The 24,749-nt window shown below is 39.1% G+C and overlaps 1 protein-coding gene across 3 annotated transcripts; it reads right to left on the reverse strand.

The window, feature by feature from the left end:
- Window positions 1-8,253: 8,253 nt before the first annotated feature.
- LOC112452983 (putative DNA helicase Ino80) lies at window positions 8,254-24,414 on the reverse strand. 3 transcript variants are annotated; one of them, XM_025013476.1, is made up of 27 exons: window positions 24,277-24,414; window positions 23,453-23,612; window positions 23,255-23,334; window positions 22,963-23,174; window positions 22,709-22,882; window positions 22,331-22,627; window positions 22,093-22,251; window positions 21,836-22,005; window positions 21,492-21,708; window positions 21,047-21,134; window positions 20,640-20,931; window positions 20,322-20,524; window positions 20,092-20,232; window positions 19,906-20,027; window positions 19,435-19,727; window positions 19,053-19,332; window positions 18,815-18,967; window positions 18,482-18,725; window positions 18,246-18,373; window positions 18,074-18,168; window positions 17,220-17,292; window positions 16,331-16,489; window positions 16,139-16,241; window positions 15,583-15,698; window positions 15,029-15,217; window positions 14,391-14,760; window positions 8,254-9,775 (listed from the first exon to the last, which is right to left on the reverse strand). In XM_025013476.1, the coding sequence occupies exons 2-27, from the start codon at window positions 23,584-23,586 to the stop codon at window positions 9,291-9,293; spliced, it is 4,977 nt and encodes a 1,658-aa protein (XP_024869244.1). In that variant the 5' UTR covers window positions 23,587-23,612; window positions 24,277-24,414; the 3' UTR covers window positions 8,254-9,290. The 3 variants fall into 3 exon arrangements, with proteins under 3 accessions (XP_024869244.1, XP_024869243.1, XP_024869245.1); XM_025013475.1 differs by having other exon boundaries at window positions 24,219-24,414; XM_025013477.1 differs by lacking the exon at window positions 24,277-24,414 and adding an exon at window positions 23,963-24,141.
- Window positions 24,415-24,749: the final 335 nt, after the last annotated feature.

Raw genomic sequence — 24,749 nt, forward strand, 5'->3', positions numbered from 1 at the left:
TTCAAGGCCTCCCTCTACTCTTCTGCCACGTTAAGTATGCTTATGCAGATTCGAATTACCGCGTTTCGAATAAAATGCAATCAATGCTTCACGGTCGCAGGTTAATTAGGGTATTCAGGAATTCAGCTACTTTCTAGGACCACAGGCTCGTCCTGGCGGAACAAAGTTGCTTCATCTTTTCTCATTTTCTCTCTAAAAATTATGGCGAGTCTAAAAGAACTCGCTCGAAAAACCTTACGCTACTTAACATAGCTAAATATTTGCGGAATAAATTCTAAATTTTGCATAAATTCGTCTACTTTATTTTTTTACGAGACTGCGACGATTACAGAGCCGCGCAACCTGCTTAAAGGAAAAGATGAATCCTCGTAATCCTCGCCCTCGAGCCTTTCGTAGCGCCAGAAGACGCTTATTACAAGCCTATAAACGCGGCGCTTGCTCGCGAGAGAAGAAGAAGAAGAAGAAGAAGAAGAACAGTCCCGGTAGCCAGCCCATTACGCCAATGAGCTCGTCCACTTTCGCGGAGCAAATAATGTCTTGAAAAGGGCCACCGTCGCTCGCGCTGCTAAAGACACTGCAGCAATATTATAAGTCTTAAATTAATATTATAAGCCAATGTGTGCGATAATATTCACGTATTAATTTCATAACTTCCAACTTTCCTAAAAGTTCATTTAAATGATATTTATGCATCTCTTTAAATTTAATATCGTAATTAATTTCAGTTTTAATTAATTTTATTTTAATACATCTAAGAAAATAATATTAAAAAATACTTTCTGTCATATTGTAGGTAAGTTTCGTCAAATTGTCTTTGTAGTTACAACAAGAATATTATTTTTTTGTTTCCCATGTTTATATATATATATATATATATATATATAATAGATTTTATTATTTATCATTATCACTATTTCTTTCAAATGTCCGAAAAGATTTAAAAAAGTCGCTCGTAGCGTTCTACGAATTGCGACGGTGCTCTCACGCGAGAGGTACAATTATGCCTACCGTAATTAATTGATCAAACGTAAACTCAGCTGGTTCTCGTTACGGTCACGAACCTGTTTCTATCCACTCAGTCCAGTGCGATGGATTTGTCCCGGACATAAAGCAATTCAAACTAAATGGAGTTATTTAAGTAAGTTTTAATTAACGAGCACGAAACGTCAAGTGTTAAATGGCTTAAATTATATTTATTAAAATTAAAATTGTCAGCAAAGCTCATTCGATCCACCCTAACAATTTGGAGAACGCTAAGCTCACAGGGATAAGAGATGAAGGGACATAGCTACATCTAAATGTAGTATCCCTGCAGTACTCGAATGAGGAACATCTTCCTTACGCTTTCTCTCTGTAATCGCCAACATTTGACTCGCGTCAATTTCGCGATATTACACGGAGAGTTTAAGACGCACTGTGTCGACGAGTGGCATTATACCACCAGTGAACAACAGCGCGAGCATTCTATACTCTATATATAGCGAGGCGTGTACCTGCTCGGCACTCTCGAAAAGCTGCGAGGAAAAGCAAAGGAGGGCAGAGCGGAGGTGCGGAGGTGCGCAGCAGCTGGCCTCACCGCAACATCTGGCGGCATCCGATACGTATATTCGGTATCGCCACGCGCCACTTCCAATTCCCGACGTCCTCTCCTGTACCTCCTCTTCTGTACCGCTCTCTACCTCCGCTTCCTCGCCGTTTCCCGATTTCCCTCGTATCGGCCTCGTTATCAGCTTTCCCGCCGATTCGACTTTCCAACGTGAGCTTTTCCCTTCATATCCGCATCGTTAACGTGTTTAGCGCAAAACGCGACTGAACGCGAGTGTTACTCGTCACAAAAGGGTATTTAATTAGAGACATCATACTTAATTATACCAAATTATAAAACGTAATCGATAAATATGAGGTATAATCCTAATTTTAATATACATTCTATTTTCCGGAAAGTAAAGAAAAATTTTTAAAATAGTAGAGACTAAAAATATATTGTCTCTTTTAGCGATTGAAAAATCTGTTCATCTTAAACAAACTCGACGCGCGACATCGTGACGGAATACACATTTTCAAAACTCACTTCCGGTCTGTGTCGTGGTACCTTATACAGCGAGGGGTTCACGGGAATCGACTCACGTGACGCTAATATACGTCTACGTGCCTTTTTTTGTGAAACTTTTCAAAGACCACCAAAGAAATAGCCTACGGGACCGGAAGTGAATCCGCGGAGCACAGGTTGGGAGACACTGCTTCGCTGCACGAATGCGTGCTCGATCGACGGCGCAATCCTCTTTTTGCTTTCAAACGCGGGGACCGCTGTCTCGAGGCTGACGACAAAAGTGCAACGAAGTCGAGTAATGTATCTAATTTTAGCTTCGCGTTCGACGCTCGTTGCACATTTTTCATAAATTATTCAAGAAACGAGTAATCATCAATATAATGATCGGCCAGAAAGAATGGCGTATGAATGAATTCTCAGTTATCCAAGAGGAGTCAGATCGCAGTAAAAATTCGAAAGGATTCGAAGAATAAGGAAGAGAGCTAAGAAAAAGGAGCTTAGAAACAATCCTATATAAATATACACCTTTGAATCACAGTCTATCTAAAAGTATAATATAATGTTAAATATACTCTTCAAAAGTTTCCTCAATACACACATACTTTAAAACGATAAAAGCAATTCCAAATCAGATGCTTAAATAGAACTTCCGAATGAATAATGTAGATTTTGAATGAATCTTTTACGATTGTCTGTGAACAAGAAAAATAATTGTCTCAAGAAAATTTACCTTCAAATTGTTCTATCGCGTACCTAAAGAGGTACATACCTGTGTTTTAATTTATAATGTTTTATAATGTAATGGTTATAAATTCTTTAACTTTAACAATATATTATATGTCATCTTGTCATATCAAGAGAAAATGAGATAAGTGTTTACACAAGATATAGACGAGCATGAGCGTCAGCTAATTCGAGAAGAGGTTTGAGTTATTTATCAGGGTACACGTTACATATCCTTACGGGTATATCGTATCTGATGGCGCCGGGGGGGATAGTTTATCGCGTATGAGGATACATATTTAAGATTATGTCCGGCGAAGTAAGATTGTGCTTTTTTACACGCACGGACGTGTAACAGGGCAGGGGCGAGGAGGCCTTAATTTGTAAGGGCGACGCACGTTCGGCGTTGAGAATCGCTAATTTCCGTAACGAAATTTACCTCGGTATTCGCGGAACGATCGGCGTCGAGTAACTGGCATGCTCAGGAAGCAGGACGGAGAGACGGAGGAAACGGCGATAAAATCGTCCGAGTCGTTGCCCGAAAACGGGCAAGTGGGGAAACACGAAAGGACTTGGGCGCATCGTCGGAGGATCGTGCACACGGGAAGCAAGGTGGAGGCAGTCATTAAACGAGGCCATTAACTCGATTGCCTTATGTCGCGTTGCGCGCGAATTAATTTAATCTCTTGAATTGAAATCCCGAACGGGTCCCGATGATCGATACGTCGATGTCGACGGCGTCATTGAACAAGAAGCATCGAAGGATCGTCAACGCGAATAGTTTCGATACGATGTGACAATAGCGACTGAAATATTGACGAAACAATTAATTGGCGTATTGATAAATAATTTGCAATTGCGAAAAGGAGACAAGAGGATATATCGCGAATAGTAAAATATTATTTTCCAATCACTCTCAAATCGTTTTCAAAGATTATTTCACTAAAATTAATGATGTCGAGACTCTCGGAACATTTGGTGCGGTAAAATACTATTGACTGACAATAAATATCGATCGTCTGGCGTTGCGTTGATAACGAGGCGGGTTATCGAACTGGCATGGCGAAGGAATGAATTTCCACCGCAGGGAGACTGTTATTCTCGAATCGCGCGGTATATGTTTTAGATCACAATACGGGGGGGGAGGGGGTGCGCACATTCCCATGACAGGAAGACTGAAATTAAGTTCCCCGTCGAGTGCACGGACCGAAAAAAATTTCTACCGAAAGCTTTCCCATAGTCAAGAAGCTGAAGCTCGAGCTGAAGTTTGTGCCTTCTATATTATTTTATAGGATTTCTCAATATTAAAAAAAATATATCTTAGTGAAAGCAAATTGATACTAATTGGCAGACGTCGTCGAAGGAGTAACTGCTATTTCGCTAGCTGCGATTTACCTGTTGATTTTCGTACAGATCTGTGCGATTCGGTCGCGACAAACGTTGACAAATTAATCTTACAGGTTCGTTATCTATTTTCTCGCAATTACCATTTCTCCCTATCCTCGAAGTACGAATAGTGGAGGCAAATTAGACCAAAAAAGTGCGTTATCTCGGTTTATCGGTTAAAAAAATTGACGCTTTAAATAAATAATTAAAATAAACCTGAAAATTTATTAAATAAACAATTAGCGTCAATTTTTAACCCATAAACATTGTAGTGTTTTTAATTACCTACATTTAAAAAAAAAACGTTCAAATCCGAGTAGTTTTAACCGGTTCCGAGATAAAAACCTAATTTGCGAAATAACAGTTATTCCTTCGACGACGTCTGCCAATTAGTATCAATTATTTCGATTGCGCAATTCTACCCCGTAAATTTATTCAAGTGGATAGTCTCACCCGATGCCTCCCAGACGGCCCAGGCATCCTCCTCCTCTTTTCGATCCTCCTCCGATATCGCGTCCGGTCAGCACTCAGCATCTCTGTCGGCGTCACTCACTCGCGACGCGACTCATTTGCGAGCGAAAATCGACGATATCGTCGCTTACGATCGCTTTCGACGCTTTGCACGGCACTCCCGGTATTAATCTCGCGACGCGGCGTGTACTTAATTACACGGCGACGAAAAAATTACGTCGGAGAAGCTGAGAACAAAACTTCGACGCCCGCTCGTCTCGCAGGTAGACGACAACATGGCGGAAAGAATTTGGCAAATCGCGCGGCCAAGCGGGCCAACTTCACTCGCCAGGAGCAACTGAGAGCAACCGTCTCGCGAGTCGCGAGAACGCTACGCACTTGCTGTGTGTGACGAGGCGATTTTGATTAATTACAATTAAATCACCGCGATTTATCAACACTTGTCTCTCTGTCCCTCACGATCGTCAATATCGAAACACGATTGAACACGATACGAGGTTAAACGTACGACGTTAACAGAGACTGCGATCGCTAATTAAACACGGCGCGGTGTCACTCGATTCAGGGTATCTTTCCGCTCCGAAAACGCAACTGCCAACTTTATTCTAAAGACGTCCGACACGACGTGAGACGCGAGATGGCGAGATGCGAGTCAAAAGTTGACGGTTGAGAAGACAACGAGACCAATCATCCGAATGAATGTGATCGAATGCGACGTACCTCGGTGTCCGTATAAATTCCGCGAGAAGCACTTGTAGGCTTTTCGTAATCTGAACGGTCGGAGCCGGCGATTCGTGTATCACTCCGCGACGCGACGCGACGCGATCCGAGAAGACGCCGAGGACGGTCGGTAAGAGCGACTCCGAGTCCGGAGTCCGGCGCGGAGATTACGGAAAACTCTGACGTATCGAATATTCATTTACATCACACGTGCGTGGAAAGTGGCTCGCCTCCGGCTCGTGCGTCCACTCCGCACGTCCAATTTCCAACTTACAGCACTTGTTACACAAATAACTATTAATACACGTGCTTCGCGGAATTCATACGGTTACCGAGATATATCGCATTCGATTACATATTACATTCTTTCGAATGATCAGTCTCTCTCAACCGTCAACTTGACTCGCCGCGTCGTGTCGCGTGTCGCGTGGCTTTCGAATAAAGTTGCCGTCGTTTTCGGATGAAAGACACGAGCGGAAACTGAACGGAAAGATATCGAGTAAAGGTGCCTTTTCACGTTAACGCTCGACGCTCATTTTTAGCAAGTAAAAATCTTCAGAAATAATATCTTTTATTTATATATATATCCATAAAATATTATTACTTGAAGATATTACTTGAAAATAATTAATATTTTACGTATTTTAAAGTCTATGTTTGATTGTACTGGGACGATTAACGACGATTCAGCGACGACGCTGAATATTAAACAAATTCAACTTCATTTCTTTGACGCTAGCGTCAAAGCGAAACCACCACGTTCACCTTGTTGACGCTCATTTTCAGCGTCTCATGAATTGGCACCTTAACGCCGCGCCGCGCCGTGTTTGATTAGCGATCGCAGTCTCTATTGGCCTTCTGTTAACGTCGTACGCACGTTTAATCGGGGTTTCAATATTTGACGATCGTGAGAAATAGATACGAGTGTTCATAAATCGGATGATTTAATTGCAGTTATCCAAAATCGCCTGACAAGCAGCAAGCGTAGCGTCCTCGCGACGGTGTGCCTCGCGTGTACGTCTTTCGTTCGCGGCGTACAAAAGAACGAAAAAAAGAGAGATGCACCGAGATCGCGCCCGGATAAAAGACGCGTACACCTGAGAGCAGCAGGTGCGACGCAAGGTCTCGGCGGTCCTCGGACAGAGTCCTGCTCTTCTCTCGTGACAGCGCGCGCGACGCGCGACGTGCGACGTCTGCGACGCGAAACGATCAGCCCACGTACAGCTAGAGTGCAATCGTAGATACATGTGTTAAACTAATTGACAGAACAATTTTCAAAATTATTCAAAACACTCCTCATGAAAAACGTGAAAAACGATATCGATCAATTTATTAATACCATGTAAAGATATGCTGTTATCGTTGCTATTGTTGCCATATCGTTCCATTATTACAATACCAATGCTTAGAACATGAATTATTTCTAAAGACAAATGTACATGTAATCTCTTTTTTCCTTCAAAAGAAAAAAGGCCACCACAAAAACTAAAATTCTAGTTTCGAATTTAACGTAGCGATTAGCGATATCATATATCGCATATGTACAAATATTCATCTCTTGTGTTCAAATCAAATTTATATAAATGTAACGGAATTGTATACGTTGCAATACGATTTGTGTATTTATAGCCACTATAGCGAAGAGAGAAAGCGACAAAGTCGCTCGTCGTGATAACTTAATTGTGCTCTCTGCATTCTGTCAAACTGCAACCCCTATCGCGTGCGCTCTCGTCTACACTCCCGTTCTCTTTCTCTCTCGTTGTACTTACCCGATGCTTTATTGAATGCCACTGAGCGATGGTCCGTCCTTATCCATAACAGCGACCTTGACGAGAGCCCCTGCGACCTACGATGTCGATGGTATGCGGGCTGCAATTGTGTCGATGCACCTTCCGTTGAAGTAGAAGTACTGTTGCTTGTTATTGCCGTTATTGTATTATTGATGGGGAAATCGCGCGCGCGATAACGTGAGTTGAATTACAATCATCCGTTTATATTGCAAAACAATGTAGAACGTTTAATTGCTTCCGTGCTTAAATTATAATGATACCTATTATGAAATTCCAGATAAATCAAATTATCGTGGCATATCTTGAAGCTATGATAATATCTGTGTTTATGCAATTAATTAAATTAATTAAATCAATCCAAAATAAGTTAATATATACAGCAACCGCGCGCGTCGTGTATTTCTTAACCGCAGCTTTCGGAGGAACTTAACGGCAACAGTTGAAGCGAACCAACTCCTAACCGACTTACGACAGGAAAGGGATATTCACTAATTAATTCCAAAAATGCGCTACGCATGGGATTCTCGTAGTTGGCGCGATCGCAGATAAAAAGAATCACGAGGCACGAAGGATACCTTGCGCTCGGCTTGATCCCAATCACGCAGATGATGACGCGGCTCCACCGACAGCTGCATACTCGCACCATTAACCGGCACTTCCAGCTTTCGGATGCCGCGCCGTCGCTTCGTTGATCAGTCATTATCGTACAGAATCCTCGCATCCTCCTACCGCACTCGACCGTTTCGACGATCGTTTGCATGTTTCTCGAGAAACGAAAGTAACAGAAACACAAGAGAACAGATAGATATTATATATCATTCAATTTTGTATTCCACGTTTACATTTACATTTTCTTATCCACGGAAAGAATGAAGAATTCAATTTTCAATTAAATTATAAATGTAAACTTTACTGTTATTTTTTTAATTCAAAAAGCTGAGTTATTAAAATACTCAAAAGAAAATATTAAAGAGCACTTAATCGAATTTTTATTGTGAAAAAATCGATTAAAAAGTCCATTACAACATTCGTCGCGGTGGAAGGAAATGCGAGAAAGTAGAGAGAGTGTCTTTTTTGCGTATAAAATCCGCAATAAAATTTGCGAGACATTCGTGATGGTGGAATTTTTATCTGTTTATTGCTAATATAAATACTATTCTTTTACAAATTGAATTGGCCTAACGACATCTCGTAACATGCATAAAAAATATCGGCTAGCCGAGTCTAGTGACGGAATAATGCTATCGTTAATGAACAATGTACAAAGACGCCGAGAGAGCGATCGATAGAGAAGACGGAGGAGGCAAATTCCAAATACCTTCTCGTCCCCTTCTTCCGAACAAGTTCTTCGTCGACGTATTCGCCGGAGATCTGATCTGTCGATGATCGTCGTCAGAAATTCGGCGCCGACGTGCGCGCGACGACACGTCGCGTCGATTATCTAATTGTACACTTAGAGTTAAAAACGAGAGCTACACTTGTACCACGTACGTTAGAAGCGGATCGACTGATTAATAACAGAAATCGACCCCTTTCACTCCCGCAGCGGATCAAGTGTCCCACAAGAATTCTTTCGTTCTTGCGCGTTTAAACGAAGAGCACGATTCAAATTGCTGTATAACCGAGGAAACGAATCCGGAGGATTCGAAGGCAAGCATCGAATTAAGTACCTAACTGACGTCGACAATTGTATTTTCTAACGTTCGACGATGAGTCCCGCCGTATTTCTTACGCCGTAACTAAATAAATATAATTGTGCAACATAATCGTAACTATAACAGCGCCTAAATATTGTCAATTGCTGCCTTATTTCGCTTATACTTATAATTTAGGATGAGAGAAGGGGGGCGAGAACGAGGGATCTAACGTTCATCAGAATTACACGCTCGAGTCACGCGTACGGAAACATCACTGGCGAAAGTTGAACTCTCACGAGACACAATAAATATATGCGACATTTTAATCAAGTCTGAAAATGTGTTTTCACTGTCCTATATTGAACCGCTGATCGATTATCGCGGATAATCCGGTTGCAGAAATTTCGGTACCTGACGAAAAGAGAAAACGCAGAGATATCTCACCGACATCATCATGAGCGTTGTCTCACCAGGAACTGCTTGAAGCCAAATCACTGTTCTTCCTTCGCGAAACTACGATGATCCTGCGCGTGGCTGTTGCTGCGTGTAAAATCCGAAAGGTCGCGATTCCGCCAACATCGAGGATGACGACGACGTTGATGACGAAGATAACGGTGGCGCTGAATTCGGGACTGCAGTCGTGACTGAAGACGAAGACGACGACGACGACGACGTGCCGGTCATCGAAGTGCCGGAACGCTTCTGCGACGACGACGACGATGCTTTCTGCTGACCGCTGCTGACACCCGCGACCGTTTGATGAGATCTAATAGGTACTGGCAGCGGCCGCTGGATCTTCTTGCCATGATGATGACCAGCGGGGGTGCGATAGCCTTGATGCCCGGGCCCAGTCGGCCGTAATCGTGGTCTACCAGGCCCACGACGAATCCCCGCAATACTACTGCGTCCCGATAGAGGTATCAAAGTGCCCACTGGACCCAGTGGACCCACCGTGCTGGGACCATCTCCGTCCGCAGGATCGGAAGTCGCCGGGGTCCCTAAGACATAAAAAAGTACGCCCCTTCGTTCCAGATTTTGCTGAAAATTCTGCCTTTGCGGCAATAGCTTCTTGTGCCGATGTAGTTCGATAAAATACTGTTTACTGTTTTGTAAAATATGACAATAAAAGTACATGTGTATGTTGTATGTATCTGCATGCGTGTGCGACCTTTATTAAAGGTTCGATCTTTTAGACGCAGTCAAAATCGAATTCATTAATTTCAAATTATATATCACTCATGTTTATACGAGATGCGCGATCCGGGATTTATTGAGATAACGAGAACAGACGTTAATTGTAGTAATTACAGTAATTAGACGTCGAAGTAGATGTAATTGTAATGTTCATGATTAACCCAAGCAGATGCACGAACACCGCACGTTACATGAGTTTAACGTTGACTGGTTCAACCAGTTAATCGGTTATTCACCGGTTATCCTGGTAATGTGGCCAAAGATGAGAGAGAGGACACGTTCAAGACTCGCGGACTATGAGGTGTTAACCAGTTAGCAGAGGAACGAAACGCCCAAATTATCACTCGTGAGTTAAATACCATGGGAAAAAATATCAATTATATACGCTTGTACAACATATCTTGCACAATTAACAAATATTCCCGCGAGGAAACAGATTCGAGAAGAAAATTCCCACGACAGACGAAGAGTATATTTCTTAGAAACACAAAATAGGCATATCCAACACTCGAGTTCCTACAATTTTTGAATAAGCACGCGGAATACGATGCTCAAATACACGTTATTTGAGCATCGTGAGAGAATGTCATTGTTACGTTCTTCGACACAGCGCGTTAAAATACCCACGTAACAAACGCTTGGAAAACGACCTACGAAAGATCCCGTTCCGTGCTTCTCTCGAGTCAAGAAACGTTCGAGTTCTCGAGAAGAAACGATTCGGGCAAGTTTTTCCAGTGAGACGCGACGCATGAAAATCAGTACTCATCTCGAACGTGGATATCTCGTATTTTGGCCTTTTCGTCTATATCCCGTCGCCGTCGCCTCGTCGGCATTCCGCGGCACGTACCCAATCGCTCGAGGAGCGGCTCCTCTTCAGCCACTACGTCTAAGAGGATACTTAACGAAATGGACGAGAGGTGGAAAACGCGAAAATGCGCGTCTGTCTTCGTGAAGCCGTCAACTCTCGCACTCGCTAGCGATGCGATAATGCGCCCTGAAAATTCCACGCGTGATTCGCATTGAAGAGGATAAAATCTCGCTTCGCGAGAATCTAACATGACAATCGTTGAATGTCGCGTATAAATAAGTCGGGATATTCCGACATTTTGATCATCAAATACGGAAATAGTACGTAACATTGCGTTGTATTTTGTATACAACTACAAATAAAAGTTATTGCTTAAAGTATTATTCTTTACAATTATCAAGCTATAAAATAAACCACAATCCTCGATAAAGAATGTCCGACTGGTGTCCTTGCATTAAACAGGTTCATAAAATTAGCTATTACATGTCTGTACCGTAATGAAACTCGCTATCTGACGTCCAGGTTCAATAGGTATTTCCATGAATTAATTTATAACTTGTATTATGGCCAAATTAAATTGTAAACTATATTATAACTTTGTATTTAATGTGCAAACACACGAGACAGAGCTCGCTGGGCGCAAAGGTAAAACTTTCGAGATAGAGAGAATGGAAATATCCACGGAATGTCGGAATGTCGGAGTGTCCAGCTTGCTATACCTATAGCTTTTCCTCATCCTATTCTGCCGCATTATGGTACCATTATCTCACTCGTGCGAGAAGACCATCTTCACCGCCATATGTTTTATCTCCTACTTGGTCGTGTCTGATAAGTTTAGAATGCTTAAAGAAAAAGCTTGAGATTGAAAATCGGGATAATCGCATTATTTAATGGGATTATACGATCTTAAAAGACCACTTCCCACACATTAAATTCAGTTAAGTGGAACTGCTAATTATATGCACCCCGCGGACATTTATTTTATAATATCTAGGATAAAACGTTCAAACTATGCAATTCATTTTTTCTTCCCGTGTTTAGTTTTGATATTTAAAGCGAAGATTCACCGAGTTGTTTAATCAAATCTATAAATCCTGACGCAAAAACAATTTTATACTTAAAGTAAGCATTACAGATTTCGATTTTAATAATTGTAACTGCAAGCTAATTGTAGGCAGAATAGGAAAATATAATCATTCGAAAATACTGCCTGCGTGGCGATACGAAAATATGATATTCGAGAAGATGCGGAGTCGACGGACGAGATGACACAGTAAGGTACGGTAAGGCACGGCACGAATCGACAACATTCAACCCCTTACAGGGTCCGTGTAATTCTCCCTACCCTATATAGACCCTATACCCTTTTTTTTATTTGACTTCGCGAAACGTCAAGGGAAATTAGATGTCGGGATTATGCAACTGAAATGTATTACAGTTGCATTTGAAAGTCGTAATAGATGTTGACAAATTGAATGGTAATCGATCAAAAAACTGAAAACTCTTAATAAATATCACACAATTCCTATGCTTCAATGTATAAATAAATTAGTATATAGATATAGGTCATTATATTAAAAAACGATACTCGAAAGAGTTGTTGAATTGTGTTCAGCGTTGAATTAATCTGACTGTAATCTTTCACGTTTTATGCAAAATATAGATTTTATATAATAAATATAATTTGCAATGTTATCTCTAAAGTTTAGAGCCCTCGATAATGTATCTCTTAAAAGGGCGATTAAGTTGATATTAACTTGATCGCGTATTTTACTTTCCTCGTTCAAAACTTGCCCCTATTAATCACAGCCATCTGAGTGTGTGTATGTGTTTATCGGTTAAAATAAGCGGGATATAACTTATAATCAGTGAGAATAATGCTGGACGCATGCCGGTGAGAGCTCGGAACATTGACAGCTGGATCAAGAGCGCGCTACATCTCGATAAGGAGATAACTAATGGAAAAAAGGACGAAGCAGGAACAGAAAAGACGCGTAAAAAAGGCGGTGACGAAGAAGAAGAAGACGAAGAGAATGACGATGATGAAGACAAAAAGAAAAAAAAAACAAAAAAACGAAAGAGAGAGAAAGAGAGAGTACGCGAGTTCCAAAAACCTAAGAAGAACATCGATCGCAGCTGTCGCCTTCGCTCCGCACCTGCTATTGTCCGCCTCGTCTTCCAGTCGACGACAAGTGAGAGAGACCGACCCCTTTCCTTTCGTATGTCACGTAGCACGAGACGGAATGTGTTAACACTCGCTCGCTCGCGCGCACGCACGTACGCACGCATGCATTTACGTGTGTGATGTTCATTGCGTGTCCACAGTCCACGTGGCGTTGCGTGAGGTCGTCTTATCGGACATACGCACCATATCTCTTTCTCTCTCTAATTAGCGCGAGAATGATGAGCACATAACGACGCTTGTTCCACGTTTCTATAGTCTCAGATATTGCTTTATATGAGAGAATTAATTATTTCATTAAAAGCAGACTATTTGAGAAAAATCCTATTGCTTGTGATGCAATGACAATCTTGGTATGTATAAAATGAAGATTTTACGTGTCTATTGTTTTTAACAATGTTGAAACAATAACATTGTTATTATAATATAAAGAAATTTTAAATACTTTTTAAATCTTATTAATAAATTGGAATTTTATATATCATTCGTATTATTTGAACTGTTCAAAATCGTTACGTATTTCCGATGACTGGCAGATTTCTAGAACACCCTTGTCTCACAATGCACTTGCGTCGCGCAACAAATGTTTCAGCTAAGCTTTCCCCATAGGACTAAGCCCCGAATTCGTCGTTTACAAAACGAGTCGCAGAATGAGTCACGAGAAAAGAGGGGGAGGCGAATGTCTCTAAGGGTGCCCCGTGGAGGAGCGCCAACTGTTACCCCCTCGATACTCGTGGGTGCACATGTGCTCGCGAGGGAATTTCAACATCGGTCGACGATGGGGTCGCGATGGACCCATGGGCGTTCTTCTCGCGAACCACAAAGTCCCCTGAGAACCCGGGCAAGTGCCAGGGCGAAAGATAGCATCGAGGGTGTAAAAGAGGAGCGGGGGCGAGAACCTCCGACTTACGAAAAAGCCAGCCGGGATTAATGGTATCGATTGACGGGGTCGCGTTCGCGAAAAAAGTCATCTTTCTCGCGAGCTTTCGTTTCGCGTCAACATTGTTACGGTATTAATTTAGACATTTAGAGTGATGTTAATTATATGAACATTTTCCTTTTTTCCTATTATAAACATTTCCGCCTGATATATAATCGGCCTCGATAAAATTATGAACAAAGGCGAGCAGCTGATAAAAAGGATTATAATCATATTTGTTAAATATTTATACCTACAACTTAAACTGCCACACTCGCGTAGATAATTAAAACAGAAACATTAATAAGCATCAGAATCATTATTATCTCAAACGATAAATCGTAAATCATATTCATAATTAAAAAATGGGTATTTATCGCGTTGAAATTAATTTTTGGCGGATGCCAAATCTTATTATTTACGCAATATTTATTGATATCTATTTCTAAATTTTTACTGATAAATATAATGAAAGTATAGCGCGATTACTCAAAAAGTACAAGTACTCACAGTGCCGCAACACTTCGTTCGAACATCCACCTCCGTCGATCGGTGACATCGCTGTCGATGACGGTTCGCTGGCCATGTTCGAAACCTTTGACGACGGATGCATCAAAAGCAGTCCTCTTCCTTTACCACCAATGGGTCCACCCCTACGAGAACCTCGCGGTCGGCCGCGTTTGCTTGCGCCGCGTACGGATTGTCGCATTCGCGCGTTTGCACCCACGCCGAAGGTGAAATGATGTCCGAGTCGGGCGATCTTAGATGGGGATTCCCCAAACTGGTGAAGACTGCTTCTGGGCTGTCCATGAGGATCGGGACCGGAAACCGCCACCGGACCGTCCACATCGACCACGAGTCCCTCGTTACTCGTTTCATCCTGCAAGGAAAAATTGAAGTATCAAGGTATCAGTATCATAAGGATTATGTAACACTATTGCATATAGATAGTGACAAAACAAAAGAACGCTTTCAAAATGTATTTGTTACCAGACGATGGCTTTTCAAATTAATTTTGTTTTTAAAACGTTCAGTTTGAAACTAATTAATAAGTAATAATTATTAATATGCAAAAAATATGAAATATATAAAAATAACATGTTGATAAAAATAAAGTTTTTAATGTTATAATCTTGTTCGAAACGTACTTCTGACTTGGCCGGGCTGGTCGGTGTACTATAATTGTCTATATTTTCTAACTGTTGTTGATGGTGATTGTTCTGGTGCTGTGACTGAATCGGATTAGTAGCCGGTTTAGGCTCATTAAGATTAACGTAAACGGTATCGTTGTTTCTGTCGCCATTAGCATCCGCCTGACACGGTTTCTTCGCATCGTTCTGAAAAATAGAGATTGTAATGAAAAATACAGTCGAAACGAATGGAAGATACTCGAATTAATTCTAATTTTAATTAAGTGTAAATGTGTAATTAACACATTTTAATTCGATCCACATTGTGGATTAAATATTTGCAAATGATTTATCGAACAATTATGAGTTTGACAAGTGGTACTAATTAATTGAATAAAATAATCAACCAGTGAATTCGGCTGTAAACCGTTAATATAAGTATTACGGAAACAAGAAATAAGAGGAAATAAGAGGAAGGAAAAAAGTGGTGGTTAGAGAAAATGACGAAAAAGAGTCTTAAAAAGAATCTTTGCGACGCGACCAATAGCGGTGTATAAGGGCGCCGGGCTCACCTTGACCGGAAGCGCGGTTAACTTCCTCTTCCGGTCCCTCTCCTTGTGCTGTAGGTTCGACTCGAGGCGAACCTCCTCCACTCGTTGCTGCTTTCTCTCCTCGCTTCGTTGACTGTCTAAAATATACGAACGTACGGGCTTGTACTATAGGCGGAGGACGCGGCGGCGTTCGTTACTCCGTTTCTTATTATTATTCCTTATTAGGCCATTAGCATAAGCTAACGAGCATAATGTAATCGCGGCCACCTCGACCGCCCTCGTCTCGCCCCTCGGCTCATTTTCGACGCGTTTGTGTATACACGCGCATCCTGCCGTGCGGATACGATAGAACGGTCAATAGTGACGTATAAAAACTCGACTATCCAATAACTTTTCAACGAGTCATAATTTTTTAGATACAGATCTTAATTCATCACAAATTTTAATTTCAATGAATTTTTTAAGGAGAAAATATAGCGCCATGTGTGTTCTTCGATTAATTCCACACCGATTTCAATTTGACAAAATTACATTTAGCAAATAAAAATAATATAAAGTAAAGTGCTAAGATACTTACATTTCGCTTCGATTTCCTCATCGTCCAGTAGCAACGACACGACTTCTTTGGGTTTCAAAGTATCGGGCTTGAAATTTCCGCCGCTTATGACCATACGTTGAATCTACAATAAAAACAATCTCTCTCTCTCTCTCTCTGCACATTTTCTTTACTTAACTTTAGCATCTAAGCACAGTGATTTATAAAACAAACCTCGCTCTTTTCGCGCGCTCTCTGCAAAATTCGTTCTTCGATGGTTCCTTTACATATTAATCGGTAGACCGTGACTTGCTTGGTCTGCCCCAGTCTGTGGGCGCGATCCATAGCTTGTTGGTCTACAGTAGGATTCCAATCACTATCATAAAATATCACCTGCAAATAGGCACCAATTGCAGTTGTAGCATCCATAAAAAACCGCAATACATAATTATTGGTGCGCGAAATAACGCGGATTATGGCAATACTTTTTCTACATAAAATAAATTTATGCACTTCTTTCTTATATACAATATCAAATTATTTTAAATGTTACAATGCAAAATTAAACTGTAATATAATCAATATATAGGAGATAAATATAAGTTATAAATAATTTAAAAAATTTCTTGAACTAATATATAATCGCACAGTATTATATACACGCTCTAATTTTAGACATTTATCTTTAAGATAAATTTATAGACAGTCTATAATGTGCAATCGTGTGCAGTCACAACTTCTATAATTCGTTGCAATATACTATTGTAGAAAATGTATATTGAATCATGCATGTAACGTCGCGAAAGGAATAGCAGATTTGTTAAATCGATGAAGATTGGACGTTATTGACAATCTCGCGATATCTTTGTGCACGGAAGGAGTATACGGTATTCTGCAATGTAGACATTTTTATATGCCTCTTTCTTTCATTGTATATCGAAAATATATTTTATCATTTACAGCAGGCACAACATTCGTAAGAGCAATATCAATTGCATATATCAATTTTGACAGAAATCTATGCCTCATAAACTTATGTTCGGATATAATTAGAGAGAATAGAAACTGAAAATCGAAGTGACGAATAATTAAATACATATAAAGCAAGGATAGAATTACTAACCGTGTCTGCTGCGGTGAGGTTGATTCCCAGACCGCCAGCTCTAGTACTGAGCAGAAAAACGAATATGTCCGCTCTAAAACATGAAACAATCCCACACATTCAACCAAGTCGAGGAATGAAGACATCGGTCGTTTTGTATGTAAATTAATTCGAGATGTCTTTAAAAGATTTCCAGAATAAAATTCTCCTCGATATGAGTATACGATCACGAGATTTCAACGGTTTAAATCGTATTCTTTTATTCTTTTTGCCTCCCTTTTTCATTTTTTAAAATCTATTTTCAAGCGTATAAGAATAAAAATATGAGAGAGATGTAGATATAAATAAGTATTTTGAATAAGAAATTAACACAAACTACACGAAAGAAAAGTTAGTCTAATATTTTGTCTGTCGCTCAATCTGTCGATATAAAAATATGATTGTTCGAAGATTTGATACTTGAGAATAGAAATTATAATAACCAGTGCACGCTTCTTAACAATAGAGCTTCGGTTTTGTTATTGTCGCGCGTTCGAAAACCTGCAGCTGTCTGCAAGATGGGAACGATTCGGCAATTAATTCGCGTGTTAGTTATGCGCGGCTGAACCAACAGGACATGCGATCTCAGGCTCACGCTTTAAGTATGCAACTGTGTACTGCTATAGGAAGATATTCTAATCAGCATGGCGCAACTATTATAAGTAACGTATTTTTTAATAAACAACTGACGCTGATCCTAAACGATTAAAATTTCACACAATCTGCATTTATATTAAAAGAAAATTCAAGTTCTTTATCAAATTCTTAAATGATATTGCATAGCAGTAAAGAATTGCGAAAAATCATTACAATAAATTATAAAAGAAAGTAATTACCTTTTTTGAAAATCTGCCACCATGTCACGACGATCTGAGATTTTTGACGAACCGTCCAATCTCATAAATGTGTGTTTTCTGTGATACATATATTCCTACAAGAAATAAATTCTCATAATAAAACAATTATCTGTTTCCGAATGCAGCAGGCAGGTAGGTAGGTAAAACATACCTCTAGCAAATCGATCATTTTTGTCATTTGAGAATAAATCAGTACCCTATGACCTTGTTCTTTTAGACGCCGTAAAAGACTGTCCAGTACAGAAAGTTTCCCAGCGTCTGTCACTAACGTTTGTTTATCTAAAATAATTTAATTTTAAATTTAATTTTAAATTTAATTTTAAATTTATTAATTGACATAATCATATATTATTTGATTAATATAATAATATATAATCTTAAATGTACCTGGTACAATGATATGTGACCATCCATTGACAGGGGCACACGCGGATAATCCACCCAGCGGCTGATAGCAAAACGTTGACATTGTTTGGCCGGCACGAATGCCCGACTTTTCTTCAGAAAGTGCTCGTTCGCAACCGAGCCAAAGTAATCTTTGACCAAACGCACCACCACATTCTTCGTGTCTCTTCCAGGCACATGCTGCAGAACTATTACTGACATATAATTTTCGCGGATTAGCTTGAACCTGCAATCATAAAATACAGATTAAATACATTGTTCCTCGTTTCTGAATTATTTCATTGTTGCACTAGACAAAATTGTATTAATGTATACCTTGGGATTCTTATCGCAAACAAAGGCAGGAATCGTTGTTTGTTGGCAATATCGTATTATAGGCTGCCGCGGATGATGAGGATGTTCAGGAAGCAGAGCCAATTTTGAGTCTTCCGTTTGTTCCATTTTACCAGTAGGTAATATCCTTTGTAACTAAATATTAAGACATATTACATCATATTTTACAAACTTTTGGCATCTATGTGCATGTATATTATGTAATGTAAAATGTATTTACCTTTAATAACTGATTAGCTTTTTTACTGCTGCGTAGTATTCTATGGGCGACAGTTTCCGGAATCGAATGTATCGTATGACTGGTATGTGTGTAGAAAGCCTCACCCTCGATTATCTTGCTGGTAAAAAATATATCTTGCAACGTTGTTGACGAAGCGTCAAATTTTCTGGGCAAACAAAACATCTGATTTGTAGGTGTTCTCGATTTATTATCGACGTGCCAATTTTCCCAGTATTGTACCATTCTTAATCTTCTCTCCATGAATGTTATCAGACATAATCTATAAATATAATAGATTTTAATTATTTATTAAAAGATTGGAACTAAAATAAGACAATATATGTAGATAATGATTCTTTTAACAAACTCGATATTTACATACCTGAATAAAGTACCAGCGATGAACATTTTATTTATTTCCATCGGAGATAAATTGATAAATCTACTAAATGAAAATGTATTTTCACACAAATCTTCGTTGCAATGAAGAGCACGGTGAATATATTCTGCGGCAAATATAAACAACCTATTATACAACAGATGATCTTTGGATGGTAATGCCAGATGCAAAAGTCCTTCATTGTACAGCAAAGCAGGCATATTATAAAATTCTGTATTCATAAAAAGCGGTGATTTAGCATCCCTACGTTCAAAGAGTTCTGGGTGATTGCAGACCTGTAATTAATATATTACATTCGTATTTAAAAACTGGATACGGATTTAAGATATTCATTTTTAATATACTTATCGAAACTATGATAAACTTTAATAGCTAAAATAAATGAATTATGTTTTTATTGATTTACAAAGATCATAAATAGGAATTTTAATAGAAATACATAAATAATAGTACCTTCCGGAACTGCATGACTAGATTCATTAGATTGGAAGTAAAATTTTTATCGTTCGTCGCAGTGTCTCCTCCGCCCACTGTATAATGCAGCAAATCCTCTATCCGAATTTTTTTCTTCAACGCTAGAAGCAAGATAAATGTACCAAATGCTTTAAACATCTAATCCAATATTATTATTCAAGATACCTGAATAAAGCAGCTTTTGACGAGTCGTGAGCGGACAATATACCATCACTTCAATCTTATCGGATAATTCATTTTCCACATCCTTTTTTATTCTTCGTAACATGAAAGGTTTCAAGATCATATGAAGCCTCGATAAGTGTTCTGTAGCAAAAAATTTAAAACATGTTACAATTAATAATATATGTAATCATTTCCTATTTAATACTATAGTTTAATATAAAGTTACTCACTTTCGTCTATTCCCGTTTTATTCTCTGCGTGGCTTTCGATATCTTTGGAGAACCACTCGTTAAATTCATCATGCGAATCGAACAATGTAGGCATAATAAAATGTAATAACGCCCATAATTCTGCCATACTATTTTGTATAGGAGTACCACTGAGCAATAATCTATTACGACAACTAAACCCCAATAACAATTTCCATCTCATACTGTTGAAATAATTAAAATATATAAATTAGAAAGAGCTATATATGTATATATTACAACTGTTATATAATAACTGTTATATATACACACAACTGTTATATAATAACAAAAACATACCTGCTTGTGCTTTTTATAGCTTGTGCTTCATCCAAGATCATATACTGCCATTTTATTCTATTAAAATATTTATAATCGGTAATTACTAATTGATAACTTGTTATCACTACATGGAAAGAAGCTTCCTTTGTGTGCAAATCTTTAGTATCCCAAAATTGTCTGAGTATCTTGCGTTCTTGAGGACTACCCCAGTACGGAACTACTTTGAATACTGGTACAAATCTCGCCATTTCCTGCTGCCAGTTATGTAACGTAGAAGCTGGTGATATAATTAAGAATGGTCCCCAAACAGCTAAAATTAATTGCCAATTATACATTCATTGTCAAGTTATTCCTTGCAACAGCTTCAACAATGCATAAAAAATATTAAATTGTAAGAATCAAGTTTAAATGCAACAGATGCTTACAATATCTCTCGGCAACGTGACATAAAAATGCTATGGATTGTACAGTTTTTCCCAGACCCATCTCATCAGCCAGTATTCCACTAATACCCTGCAACGATTGACAAATTTAGAATATTATATTTATGTAACAAAGATATTTTATAATCCTAGGGCCGGTATCACAGTCTCCGATTAACGTGATCCTCCGATTAAACTCACTCTGCATCTCTTTCTAACTGTCCCTCTAAAAAGAGACGAAGAGTGAGTTTAATCGGAGGATCACGTTAATCGGGGACTGTGATACCGGCCCCTATTAACATAAGGTCATTTCCTTTTAGTGACACAAGTCGACACAAGTGTCGTTCTGTCTTTGTTATTCATTGAATGCCAAGAAGGATAAAACTATGTTTGTGTCGACTTGTGTCACTAAAAGGAATTGGCCCATAGTGTATATGTAGTTACAAACCTGATCATACAAGTTTGCCAACCAATTCATTCCTTTTAATTGATAACCTTTCAGATTGCCCTTGAAAATTGCAGGTTGCGGGTGTTCCAGGTTCTCAGGTGTATCACTGAGACGTAACTCTTGAGATGCAGCAACTGTATCAAATTGCTTGGTCCTGGCCTTTTCATTGTTAAATGCTTCAGTAGCATTTCTCTTTGCTTTTTGTTTCATAATATCACTATACAGTAAATATATGCTTTTACAATTAAAATATAAGATTGGCTTTAATTTATCACGTACAACAACCATTCAAGTAATTAATTTTAGGACATACGTAAATAAAATTATATATTTAATTCAACTACCTATCATAATCGTCGATACCAATAAGTCTAGGATTCTTTTCTTCATCTAACTGATTTAGGATTCTCAACTGTTCTTCTGCTGATGCTTTATCTATTTTTCGTGACATGAAATGAGCATACAATTCTGTTTGAGTGATAAGGAAATTTAATTTTCTTTGCTGACGTTTTGCCTGAAAGAAGAATATACAACAATATAAAAATTTGAAAAAAATAGAAGTTAAAAACACATTCTTTTATATAATCTAATATATTCTTACTTCAATAAGTTCTACATCCATTTTACGTTGTTCTTCAGCTTCTTTTTCTAATCTTCTTCTAGTTTCCCGTTCGACTCGATCATAACGCTTCCAATAAGACTGCATTTCTCTTGTCAAGCGTTTTGCCCGCCAGATAGTTTCTTTCATATTTTTCTGTGACTGAATCGTACAGATAGAGATAAATAAAATATATGATCTATAAGTCAAGTACATAACTCAAGTATTAATTTATACTCACTTGCATGGCTTTCTGCCTCCAATATTTCATACAATGCTGCGCTACTTTCTTACAACTTATTAGCATTTCTTTATGATTATTGGTTTTGGCCCTTTGTACTTTTCCTAGTTCCTTTTTAGACATCATTACCCATATTTTTCTTCTTCTCATCGTCATCACTTCAACACTCTTGTTATTATGTTTTTTCCTCCCTCTACCTCGAGGTTGATGACGCATTATAGCTTCTAATTCAGCTTCGTCTAATTCTTCCTCCCTAGGAATCGATTTATCCCATTCTCCCTCCGGATATTTTCCTTTCTAAAATATAGCATTTTTATAAAAAGAAAATATAGAACATAAGTGTCAATATAAATGTGTAACAAATAATTTGGTACATACACGATATTCCTCGGATGTAGAGTGGCGATTAATTTTTTCTTTCTTAATCTTCATGATCTTTTTATCTGGCTTTTTTTCTTTCTTCTTTTTATTTCCCACAATTAACTTTTGATGCTCCAAAAATCTGTCATAATTCGATAATAAACCCGCACTATAATATTGATATTGTATATTCTGAAAATAACAATATTTTATAATATCCTAAATTTTTAAACATTTGCATTGCCAAACATGTTTGAACTAATAGTCCTTACTTCTGGTTTCTGATAAAAACGACCTTGATATTTTTTCCGTAATATATGAAACTTAAGCATCTCTTGAAAATCTTCTTCCGTGATTTGGCTATCTGTATCAGAACCCGATGCAGAACTGTCAGAGGAATCGCTTAAAAGAATATCTTGCAACCAACGTCTTTCTTCTCCTACACTAGACATATTGTACAGCCTTAGCTTATTGATTCTCGCTTCTAAAAAAAAATCATATATATTATAAGAAAATATTAAATAGATTATTTAAATGAAATCAAAATTGGTAATTTATATCAACCTTCTTTTCGAGTGGGTACACTATCGAGATAAGCATCTGAGCCATCAGAAGATTCCGACGAGACAGACTTGTCATCCTCACTGAAAAAATACAATATTTGTATTACTACGTATAGTATTAATTTAATATATATTATTAATGTATTATAAATTAGTATAGTAAGAGGATATATTTAACAAATGATAAATATATCAGTACCTAGCTTGTTCTTGAAAGAGATTGTTGATCTGCTTTAAGAAAGGCTGTACATTCAGGCTGCGTTCCAGTCTCTGAAGATGCAAGGGTGCAGCCATCTCAGCTTCCAACTTCATCGTGTTTGCTCTATCAGACATTACCCGTCTATGAGAAGCCTGACAATCTGTAACAATGCACAAGCAATGAATGAAACAACAAGATTTTGGATTTAGATAACACAAAGCAACTCTATTTATATAAAACTACTGACAAGAATCTATACAAGTTTTCGCTAACGTGCAAAGATAAGTTTTTCAGCTTGCGAAAGCTCGGACGAACCAAAAGTAGCCGATTTCCCAAGACACCGAATATATACAGTAACAAATATAAAAGTTTTAGCAACGTAACACACAAGTTCTCCTTCCCAAAATGTGCAAACCCATCAGAGAAAATAATTGAAAAGCATTACGGACCGTAACGAAAGTAACGGAAACGCGTGTTACACCGAGAATCAAGAGAATCGATGCGATCTACCGGGGATGGAAAAGGAAAAACGTGCATGTTCCCGATAGCAAACCACGGGGAGAAGGCTTCCCCGAGCTGGGCTGCCTCGGTGCTACGGGGAGATTCACGCGTTTCCATCGGCGGACGACGCATATTACGGGCGTGGAACTGGCATGCGGGAACGTGCGCGGCTAATTTCATTATATAAGGCGAGTGACACGTCGTATCGGGAGCTGGTGCGGTTATAATTCGGCTAAATATCTCCGCCAACAGTTTTGCTTTTCACCTTATGTTTTGGTTATACGCGGCCCCGCTTATTTCGCACGCGTAACAGAGCCTACTACCGTAATGCGATTTCCTCTATTCACAGCGAAATCAGATACATCGGTCGGAGGGGAATACATGGTAGAAGGAAGCCTAGAGAACGCAGACATTTGGCGTGCCATTAAAGCGGGGCAGGGATAGGGCATCGTGCTGCTCGCCACCATTTTTGTTTTCAGTAGGTGGCGCTGGCCGCGCCCGTGCGCGCAGCTCCTGCTGGCGGATCGCGGATCTCGTTTCTGGATATAATGGATATTCCTCTCGGCCGCTCGACGTCCACCTTGCGCACGTACACAATTTCCGAATTACGGCCTAGGATCTCGATCCGTTTTCTAGTATATGCCGCAACGAACGATTATCTCGCGCGAGAGAGAACGCACGATCCAGACTTGCAAAGATTCTCGCGCTGCCGCAGAAACGCGCGCGCGACTTTAGAAAATTTATGTTATCTATAGATAATATGAGGAAACGTTTTGGTGAGATTTCTCGAAAAGGG

The sequence above is a fragment of the Temnothorax curvispinosus genome, unplaced genomic scaffold, assembly GCF_003070985.1.
Source record: "Temnothorax curvispinosus isolate PA1 unplaced genomic scaffold, ASM307098v1 QBEX01003901.1, whole genome shotgun sequence".
Lineage (NCBI taxonomy): Eukaryota > Metazoa > Arthropoda > Insecta > Hymenoptera > Formicidae > Temnothorax > Temnothorax curvispinosus.

Bases quoted from the DNA above. Each gene is read 5' to 3' on its own strand.
- LOC112452983 (XM_025013476.1), bottom strand. From the start codon at position 23,586: ATGTCTGATAGAGCAAACACGATGAAGTTGGAAGCTGAGATGGCTGCA. The intron at 20,028-20,091 runs GTATCTTGAATA...TCTTGCTTCTAG, and splicing joins TCAAAAGCTGCTTTATTCAG to CGTTGAAGAAAAAAATTCGG. The intron at 16,490-17,219 runs GTTAGTAATTCT...GCCTATTTGCAG, and splicing joins ACCTCACCGCAGCAGACACG to GTGATATTTTATGATAGTGA.